The sequence below is a fragment of the Eschscholzia californica genome, unplaced genomic scaffold, assembly GCF_041429995.1.
Source record: "Eschscholzia californica isolate CP2 unplaced genomic scaffold, dmEscCali1.0.p SCAF_4, whole genome shotgun sequence".
NCBI classification, from domain to species: domain Eukaryota; kingdom Viridiplantae; phylum Streptophyta; class Magnoliopsida; order Ranunculales; family Papaveraceae; genus Eschscholzia; species Eschscholzia californica.
The window spans coordinates 50426052-50437253 of record NW_028238461.1 but is presented as its reverse complement, the minus strand read 5'-3'; the positions used below and the strand labels follow the sequence as shown (position 1 = coordinate 50437253).

Here is an 11202-nt window from a genome sequence, read left to right as displayed (position 1 = left end):
AACACACTAGTCAAGTGACTTGCTGTAATTTGATTTCATATTGTTCTTTTTTACCTTATCAACATTGAGATAATGTAATTAAAAATTCAAAGCAAAAAAATAACAATAAGTAATTTAATGACATGAAGAAGAATAACCCTGGGTAGAATCTAAACCCTAAGATCTTGACATGCTCCTACAAGCTCTTAGAGTCTCTTTTTGGCTTTATTCTTGACTTCATCTTTCATTCTTTCTCTCTGAAAGTTAAGGTTTCTCTTTCTCACATGGCTGACCTACTCACTCACTATTCTCTTTGGTACTGTATTTCTTTTAATTATTCCTTCTCTCTCTATAAAAATTAGCCTTTCACACCTTTATAATATGTAAAAGAATGCTAAATCTAAATCTTTATCCAAATCCAACAAAATATTATAATGTTGAAAGGAAAGAAAAAGATGGTAAGGTGTAGATTTCATTTTTTTTTAATATATAAATCTGAAATAGGAATTAGCTTTACGTAAAAAAAAATTTGAGTTGTTTGTATATTTTTATTTGTCTCGGATATTTATATTTTTCAACTTATAAATCAAGTTTGAATTTAATTTGTTTCGGAAACTCTAACAATTACAGAAATTCAATTTTCTAACTCAATAAAAAGAACAACTTTGAGCCCGACTTTTATACCCAGTGTAAGGGTATGTAAAATGTCTATTCTTTTATAGTGAAGATGGACGATTATGATCAGTAGTAAATCTTCGATCTCTTCATTAAAATGGAAATCGACAAGGAAAGCAGAAGCCAGCATTTCATGTGTGTGCTCGCGTGTGTGAACCTAATGTATTCCCCAACTCTACCAGCTTTCACATCCTCTCCCTCTCTCTAAATTAAACTTAGGGAATATTATGAGCTAAAATCCACAGAAAGAAAGAAAAAAAGAAGTAAAGAAGAAAAAAAAGGAATTGGAAAGAAGAGAAAGAAAAAAAAAGACAAGTGGTTTCACAACTTTCACTTTATCTATCATCTTTACCTCTTTACTCTTTCTTCCTCACTCCAACAAAAAATACTTCACAGTTCACAAGTCTTCTTCTAGAGTGACAGTGTGTAATTGATTCCTGCATGTCATGAAGTTATTCCTCCAAATATCTAGCAAATAATGCTGGTAAAGACAATTTCCATACCTAACAATATATATATATATATATATATATGGTCTTACCACTTTCACAGACGCCCGACAGTTACAAATAAAACACAATCTAGTTCAGAAAACAAAAGGATGGAGATATTATCACAGATGTGGTCATTCTTAGGTCTCTTAACAGTTCTCCAAAACATCTTACCTTCGCAGCTACTCTCTCTTCTGCATTCCTTCTATGAATCTCTCCAAGACTTCTTCAGCCCATTTTCTTACTTTGAAATTCCTGAATTTAATGGCTATTGTGGTGTTGATGTTAACGATCTTTACCGACATGTCCATCTCTACCTTAACTCTATCAACCCCTCAACTACTTGTCATCGCTTAACTCTCACTCGCTCCAAAACCTCCAATACCATCTCCTTCACCATTGCTCCTAACCACACGGTTCATGACAATTTCAAAGGTCATAAACTCTCTTGGACACACCACGTTGACACCGTCCAAGATTCCTTGGACGAAAAACGTAGTTTCTCTCTTAAACTCCCTAAACGACATCGTCAAACTCTTTTAACTTCTTACTTGTCTTTTGTCTCCTCACGGGCTGAAGAGTTTGAGCGAGTGTCACGTGAACGGAGACTATATACTAATAATGGTCACGGTTCTTATGAGTCTGGTTGGGTTTCAGTTCCATTTCGTCACCCTTCAACATTTGAAACACTAGCTCTTGAACCTGAACTGAAGGAACAAATGACAGAAGATCTAACGGCTTTTGCTAATGGAAAAGAGTTTTATCATAGAGTTGGGCGGTCATGGAAACGTGGGTATTTACTGTATGGGCCTCCTGGGTCAGGAAAATCTAGCTTGATTGCAGCAATGGCAAATTACTTGTGTTATGATGTCTATGATCTTGAACTAACTAAAGTTTCAGATAACTCTGAACTTAGAGCTCTGCTTTTACAGACTACTAACCGTTCGATCATTGTCATCGAAGATATTGACTGTTCTCTAGATCTAACCGCTGATAGAATCTCGAAAATGAAGTCCAAGAACCCAAAATCTAATGAAAACAGTAAACACAGGCGGATGAGTGGCGATGGAGAAGAGAATGGAAGGGTGACGCTTTCTGGGTTACTTAATTTCACTGATGGGTTATGGTCTTGTTGTGGGGAAGAGAGGATTATAGTTTTCACAACTAATCATAGAGACAATATCGACCCAGCACTCATTAGATCAGGGAGAATGGACATGCATGTGGGACTCGGCGCATGCGGAATCCACGCTTTAAAGACCCTAGTTATGAACTACTTGGGGTTGGATTCACACAGGATGTTTGATGTAATTGAGAGTTGTATAAGTTCAGGTGGGTCACTTACACCAGCTGAAGTAGGAGAGATCTTATTGAGGAACAGAAACGACGCGGATGTAGCAATAAAAGCAGTTTTATCCGGTTTACAAGCTAGTATATTAAGAAACAAAAGAAATGTTGATCGGAATTTAACAGAAGGGTGCCGAGAATCTAGCAACACAGCTAAGATGCAAGAGAGTAATAATATTGACCGCATGTTATTGAATTCACCGGACAATTGGGATTCCTCTACCCGAAAGAAGAGGAAAGAAGGGTCCAACTGGGAGACAAGGAAAGTTAAGTTCTTTGTGAGGCTTAAGTCATTGACCAAGTCAGATTAGGGTAGGAGAGGGGTCTAACCTAACGCCAAGTCCTGGGTGCACTCTATGCATAGCTAAGTTAGAAATGTGATTTTAAGGTTTTCTTAAGTTTTGGGTGATGAGTGATTGAATTCAAAACACCTCTTTTTAAGGATGTATTCATGTTCAGTTTAACTACTTTTAGTTACTGATCATGTAAGTTTTGTCAACATACATTTATATATATGTGTAATTGTCTATGTACACAATGTAATTGTCTATGACTTCAATGTCTAGTATTGTAATCTTGTACATGAAACCTTTCTATAAATACAAAGTGAATAGCCCTCTTTAGGGTATCTTGCCTTCAACGTTTTCATGGTATCAGAGCAGGCCATCAATCTCTAAACTTCCTCTCCCTCCCACCCTAGTTTTCAGTGTCAATCTCCTCTTCTTCTTCTTCTTCCTTTCATCAATGGCAGATCAAACTTTTCAACCTCAAACCCAAACTTCAATCCCTCTTTCTCCTATCTCTCAACCTCCTCCATCTCCTATCCCTCAACCTCCTTCTTCTTCTATCAATCACTCTGTCTCCACTCTTCCTTCTCTAACAAACATTTCCAACCTTATCTCCATTAGGTTGGATGCTTCCAACTACCTACTTTGGCGCAGCCAACTTCTTCCCATTCTTCATTCCCAGGACCTCTTTAAGTTTGTCAATGGAAGTTTTCCTCCTCCTAATGAGTTTATCCCTGCTTCAGCTGAAGGCTCCTCTGCTCTCATTCCAAACCCTGACTATGTTTACTGGTATCGAGTAGATCAAATGCTACTCTCATGGATTAATGCAACTCTCACAGAACCCATCCTTCTTCAAGTACTGGGACTTACTTCTTCTCGAGCTGTTTGGGAGTCCCTTGAGCATACCTTCTCTTCTCTAAACTCAGCTCGTCTCATGAACCTTAAGCTTCAGCTCCAAACAACCAAGAAGGGATCACTCTCTGTCTCTGAATATCTCCTTCGTCTCAAAACCCTATCTGACTCTTTAGCTGCCATTGGTCATCCAGTGGCTGATGATGAATTAGTTCTAATCACTCTCTCTGGTCTTGGCCCCTCTTATGAAGGTTTTGTAACTTCAATGACAACCAGACTTACTCCACCATCCTCATCTGAGTTACATTCTCATCTTCTCACTCATGAATGTCGTCTCCAACTTCTTCAACCTCCAACTCCTCAACCTTCTGCTCTTCTAACCCAAATGTCCTCTCCACCTCCTCGTTTTTCAAACTTCTCCTCCAGAGGAGGTCGAGGTTCCAACTCTCCCAGAAACAGAGGAAGTTACAGAGGTGGTCGAGGTTCTTATTCCAACAGAGGGGGCTCCTCTCGATCATTCTCAAACTCTCACTCTGTTCTTGGTCCTCATCCTGATCGTTCTGTCTTAATTTGTCAATATTGTGGTCGTCCAGGACACACAGCCAGGCAATGCTTCTCTCTCCAACGACAACAAGAACTCACTCAATCTTTTGCTGCCTTGGGTATTGACTCGGTTTCATCAGATCCTAATTGGTATGTAGATTCTGGTGCTACATCTCACATTGCTTCTGATAATGTCTCTATTGCTTCAAGAACTGACTCTCAAGCTCCAGATCAAGTAATGGTGGGCAATGGTCATACTGCTTCAGTCTCTGGAGTTGGTAATCTCTCTCTCTCTCCCTCTATTACACTCAAAAATGTCTTAATTGTACCCTCCTTCAAAAAGAACTTAATCTCTGTTTCAAAAATTCTTCATGACTTTAATTGTCTTGTTATTTTCCATCGACATGGCTTTGTCATTCAGGATCTTCCCACAGGGAAGATACTTCTTCAAGGAACGATTAGAGATGGTCTATTTCGTCTATCCCCAGAATCAGCTCCACCTCAAATTCTCTTTGCTCAATCACTCTCTCCTGGAGTTCGTACATCTGCAGATACATGGCATACTCGACTGGGTCATCCTCATCTGCAGATTTTAAATTTCTTAGTTAAAAATCAATTGTTACCATTAACAACTTCATCATTATCTAAAACTAAATGTGTTAGTTGTATTAATGGCAAACATCATCAATTCCCATTTGGTACTGTTAATCATTCTTCTTCTTCACCAAATGAATTAATACATGCTGATTTATGGGGACCCTCTCCTGTCCCTTCCATCTCTAACTTTCGTTATGTTTTGATTCTTGTTGATGATTACTCAAGGTATACATGGCTGTATTTTCTTAAAAACAAATCAGAGGTCGAATATCATTTTCAAAACTTCAAAGCCATGGTTGAAAAACAATTTTCAAAACCAATTAAGATTTTTCAAACAGATGGTGGAGGTGAATTCATTAGTAATTCATTTTCTTCATTTCTTCACACTAATGGCATTATCCACAGGAAATCTTGTCCTCATACACCCCAACAAAATGGGGTAGCTGAGAGAAAGATTCGCCATCTAGTTGAAACTTCTCTATGCTTGATCACTCAGGCCTCTGTTCCTCTCTCTCTCTGGCCTGATACCTTCTCTACTGCCATTTACACCATTAACCGACTACCATCTCGAATTCTTGGTAATATTTCCCCATTTCAGAAGCTAACAGGAAAACCCCCAAATTATTCCTTTCTTCGTGTATTTGGATGTCGATGCTTTCCTCTTCTAACTCCCTATCGATCTTCCAAACTCGAATCAAAGACAAAGCCTTGCATCTTCATTGGTTACAGCCCAGACCATAAAGGGTATCGATGTTTAGATGAATCATCTAATAGGGTTTATATCTCTCGAAGCGTGATCTTTGATGAATCAATTTTTCCATTTCATCTACAAAATCAAAAATCCCCAAATTTCTCATCTTCTACTCCTGTAACCCTAAATTGGTCTGTTATTTCAAATCCACAAATTCCAACGGTCTCAAGCCGAGCTGTCCCTTCTCCCACCGTTCATCGTGTCTCAAACACATCTCCTGGAACCATCCCTTCGTCCATTCCATCTTCTAATCCTAACCGTTCATCTCACGTACCACCTGTCAACCCCACAACTAATAACGTGGTCCAACGATTATCAAATCCTGACCGTTCCTCTGCTCCCTCTCATGGATATCTTCCACCTGTCTCTGTGGTCCAACGATCGTCCTCTCCTGCCTCCCACTCCTCTGAATCTTCTTCGTCTCTGAACCCTAATTCAGAGGACGACTCATCTGTCCCTCCCTCTCTCTCAACTGCAAATACTTTACCACCACCTCCTTCAACAACCGACATCTCTGTTACCACCTCTAAACATCACATGGTAACTCGCAGTCGTGATGGTACGAGAAAGGCAAAGGTCCTCTTTACAACTAGTCTGCCCCAATTACCTATTATGGAAAATTCATCATTGCTTGAGGAACCATCGACGTTCCTTCAAGCATCAAAGTCTGAACATTGGCGTGCAGCCATGAAAGAAGAAATTAATGCTCTGAATAAAAACAAAACCTGGAAATTGGTTCCTAGGGATTCTAATATGAATTTGGTCGACTGCAAATGGGTTTTTCGGGTGAAGCAAAATTCAGATGGTTCGATAGCTCGTCACAAGGCTAGGCTTGTTGCTCGTGGTTTTACTCAGCAAAAAGGGATTGATTACACCGAAACTTTCAGTCCGGTTGTTCGTCCGGCCACAATTCGTACGGTTCTATCTCTAGCTGTTAATGGTAACTGGTTAATTCGACAATTAGATGTAAAGAGTGCGTTTTTGAATGGGGATCTTAAAGAAACTGTGTTTATGACTCAGCCGAAGGGATTCGAAGATAATTGTCATCCTGATTATGTATGCAAACTCCAAAAGGCAATCTATGGTCTAAAGCAAGCACCGAGGGCTTGGCATCATCGTTTTAGTTCGTTTTTGTTCGAATTAGGGTTTTCTCAATCAATTTCAGATCCCTCCATGTTCTCAATTCGTTCATCATCAGGTATAACAATTCTATTGCTTTATGTAGACGACATTATTGTCACCGGCAGTTCATCTGAGTTTTTACAATTACTAATTTCGAAATTAAAAACCCAATTTGATATTACTGATTTGGGATCATTGAGCTACTTTTTGGGCATGGAAGCAAAACGAGATTCTTCTTCTCTTCTTCTCACTCAACAAAAATACACAATTGATTTGCTCACCAAGTTTGGTCTATTACATTCTAAGTCTGTCAATACACCATCATTAACTGGTAAGAAATTGTCTAAGAATGATGGAGAACCTCTGTCGAATCCTCAAGAATATCGAAGTCTCGTCGGAGCACTACAATATCTAACACTAACTCGACCGGACATCGCTTATTCAGTCAATCAGGTGTCTAAATTTATGCACTCTCCAACTACAACTCACTTGAAGGCTGCTAAGAGAATCCTTCGATTTCTCAAAGGAACAGTAACAACTGGAATCCATCTCCGATCATCTTCTTCATTACCTCTGTTAGGATTCTCGGATGCGGATTGGGCCGGGTCACCCGATGACAGAAGGTCCATTACCGGCTCGTGTATCTTTCTTGGACCAAACTTAATTATGTGGACTTCTAAGACTCAGCCGACTGTGGCTAGGTCGTCGACTGAGGCTGAGTATCGAGCCGTGGCTCATGCGGCTGCTGACATCATTTGGCTAAGAAATCTATTGGGTGAATTGGGTTACGTGTCTTCCACTTCACCAATCATTCATTGTGATAACTTAAGTACTACATACTTAGCCGTAAACCCAATCCATCATTCAAAGACTCGTCACTCGGCTATTGATTTTCACTTTGTACGTGAACAAGTCAATGATGGTAAATTACGTGTGCATTATCTTCCAAGTGAGTCACAAATAGCGGATATCTTCACCAAGGGTCTTCCAACATCAAGGTTTCAAGAGCTATGTATCAAGCTTTCACTCGGTCCCCGAGGTTCGGCTTGAGGGGGGGTGTCAACATACATTTATATATATGTGTAATTGTCTATGTACACAATGTAATTGTCTATGACTTCAATGTCTAGTATTGTAATCTTGTACATGAAACCTTTCTATAAATACAAAGTGAATAGCCCTCTTTAGGGTATCTTGCCTTCAACGTTTTCAAGTTTAACCTGTAAGTGTAGCAGTATATGACTTTTTGTTGAATAAAGACTCAATCAGTGCTTTCAAGTCCAGATTTTACTTTACAGACATATTTCCTAAACTGTGAACCAAAATGACATCAAACAGATTATAAAGTGATTTCAGATATATTAACATGTTCGGATATGGTTAAATGTCATAAACTGCTTGAAATGATCTGAAAGATTTTGCAGCTACATAACATGTAAAGATTCGCATGCCATTCTTATAAAATTAGTTCCAAAAGATGAAAATAAACTACTTTTAACGGGCTTACCCGGCCGGCAGTAGAAGAATGATATGAACTTTCATGGCGACCTAGAGTTTCAAAATTAGTGTAGAAATTTATGAACTCCTTGCTTCACTTAATACCATCTGTTAATCCCTGACCAGATTATATCCCAACTGAAATTTGTTCTGAAGTAGCATCTCCCACCTGCAATATGATGCAGATATTAATTAACCAAGAGAACATAACATTTGAAGAAACTATTTCTTCTAGTGGAGCTATTTATAGATATCAACGTTATGCATCACCATAACCAAGATGGGTGTTAAAGAGTAAGTTATTGTAAATAGTTGCACAAATACTTAAGTGCTTTTGAAAATCCAAACAACAATATCTTACAAAACTCTAAAGGTCTACTTAACGAGAACGAGGCACGCATCGAGGTGAGGCAATCACCTGATGCACATATTTGAACTCGAGACTATATGTTTGCATCTGAAGTCACCTGATATTTTGAGTTGTTGGGTCACAAAAAAATATTAATATTTTGTTTATTAAACACTTAGGATTTTTTTGGGGGGAAAGTGACTAAGAAAGTCATTACAATGACAATTGATACATCAAAGATGTGATAAGTACGATAACCGCGGAATAAAACCTTGAAAAAAACGGGCCTAAAGCCCAACTAATTTCTGGCCTAAAGCCCGACGAAATAAACCATTTATACCTTTAATAACCCAAGTTCAACAAACCATGGATTCCACCTCCACAGGGGAATCGAACCTGAAACCTCCAGGGTTTTGGAGTTTATGTCAACACTATCAACCACTAGGGCAACCAAGTGTTGACACTTAGGATTTTACATTACGGTAGTAAAGTATAAAACTATGCTATGCTTTTACATAACTGATATCATTTTCTTAAACAAATGGTTTACGCCTTTTCTGCAACGAGGCGTACGCCTCGAGGTGCCGCATCGCCTTGTCAGACCAAACCGCCTTGAGGCGTATAAAACGTATTTTAAAACATTGCCAAATAGATCTCTTTCGGCACTCCAACAACGATAGGGTATACCAACTTTCAGCGTGAATAAAATGATGATTAGATGATTACCTGATTGAGATATCTGCATATCAAGATCAGATTTAAAGGGACCCATTGAGATCTAACAATCTGTGTATAAGGTATCCTTTATCATATGATGGATCTGATGCTCAGCTCTTGTAAGCACCAAAACTGTCTCTGATCTATGAAGTTCAGATCTCTTCACATAGTCATTAAAAGGCAGCCCAATACCCTCCCAAGTAGACTAAACGACTTATCATTAGTATATTTCTTCCAGCTAACAAATGAGATATAGCTGCCTCAACAAAATTTCAGCCGATTCAAAGGTAGCCCAGGAGGTCAGGATTCACCTTCATCAAGGCGAATTCACTGCATGATGGATACAAATGATTTGTCACTAAATGAATTTAAAGTTCAAAAACCAAGTTCATTATCTGATATTTTGATGCCACCATTAACCTCCACCCAACTGCATCCTGGATATTTTTTCAAACCCCTCTCTTTCATAGCTACTCTCAAATTAGCCACAGTATCCCACTGACCTGCCAAAGCAGATACATTGGCTGCAAGTACGTAGTTTCCTCCGAGATCAGGTTCAACTTCAATCAGTAACTTCATCAGGTTCTCATCCACTGAAAGAACGCGGCCATGTTTTCGACAGGCTCCCATAAAACTCCTTAATATCACTGTGTTCGGTTTCACGGGCATGCTTTTAATAATCTCATATGCTTCTTCAATCATCCCAGCACGTCCAAACAGATCCACCATGCACCCATAGTGTTCCATTGTTGGCTTGATATCATACCTTGTTAGCATCTTATCAAAATACTTTTGACCTTCATTGATGAGACCCAAGTGACTGCAAGCACATAAGATGCCTGAAAATGAAACCGAATCGGGTTTCAGGCCATTTTCCTCCATTTCCGTAAACAGTGAAATTGCATCTATGCCGAATCCATGGTTGGCAAGGCCACAAATCATAATCGTCCATGTTTGCAAGTTCTTTTCGGTCATGGACCTAAATATTTTGAAAGCATTCTCTATATCCCCACACTTGGAGTACATCTCTAGTACGGCAGTTCCTAAAGCAACATCCAAATTGATATCCTGAACAATGACATAAGAGTGGATGGATTGTCCCATCTCCAAACTCCCCAGTTTGGTGCAGGCAGATAGCAAGCTCACCAGGGTGACCGAGTTTGGTTTCACATTTGCCACCACCATCTGCTGGAACACTTTTGCAGCGTCGAGTGGGTATTTGCTGAAGTAAGAAGATAACTAAGTCATTTATAGGCGCAAGATGCAGTTCAGTACACAAATTCTGCAACCCTAAATATCAATTATCAAGGGACAAACTATAAGATGAATCTAAGAAATATCAAAACAAAAATGCTGCAACATACCAAGCAACATATCCTGCAATCATAGAGCTCCAAGAAACAACATCTCTTTCAAGCATTTCATCAAACACATTTCTTGATAACCCAATTTCACCACAAGAAGCATACATACTCAAAAGGGTATTTCCTACATAATGATCCAAATTGAACCCAACCTTCACAACCATAGAATGTACTGTCTTTCCTTCTGATATCAAGGAACATCGTCCGCAAGCTTTAAGAACGAAAGGGTAGGTGAATTTATCAGGTTTAATACTTCTTCTGCGTAGCTTGAAGAACAACTTTAATGCTTCAATGGGGTTTTGGCTTTTCGAGTATTCCCTGATAATCGAGTTCCAAGTGAAAAGAGATGGGCATACTGGTAAGGGGCGATCAAGGAGGGATCGAGCATATTCAATTGAAATCGGACAACCCTTGAGTATAAATTCGGAGATGGAAAAAGGGTCGTGATCTAAAGCGGTTTTGATCATGAGAGAATGGATTTGAAGAAGTTGAGTGATGGTTTTTGACCGTTCCAGTAGGGTTTCAAAGTGGCGGGAAATCATCTCATATTCAATCTGTTAGAAGTTCCTCCACCTAGAGGAAGTTCATAACGACTAGGAGGCCATCCTTCAAATACCACGGCCCGGCCTCT

General features: G+C 39.2%; 1 protein-coding gene and 1 pseudogene across 2 annotated transcripts; one reads left to right on the top strand and one right to left on the bottom strand.

The window, feature by feature from the left end:
- Positions 1-1023: 1023 nt before the first annotated feature.
- On the top strand, positions 1024-7922 carry LOC147545752 (AAA-ATPase At4g25835 pseudogene; annotated as a pseudogene). Its single transcript, XR_015223926.1, has 2 exons — positions 1024-2981; positions 7859-7922. The product of XR_015223926.1 is annotated as an AAA-ATPase At4g25835 pseudogene (transcript).
- A 58-nt stretch (positions 7923-7980) lies between these two features.
- Positions 7981-11202, bottom strand: LOC147545751 (pentatricopeptide repeat-containing protein At5g66520-like). Its single transcript, XM_086637398.1, has 3 exons — positions 10572-11202; positions 9217-10429; positions 7981-8310 (listed from the first exon to the last, which is right to left on the bottom strand). Exons 1-2 carry the CDS (start codon positions 11111-11113, stop codon positions 9583-9585), a joined length of 1389 nt encoding a protein of 462 aa, XP_086493524.1. The 5' UTR covers positions 11114-11202; the 3' UTR covers positions 7981-8310; positions 9217-9582.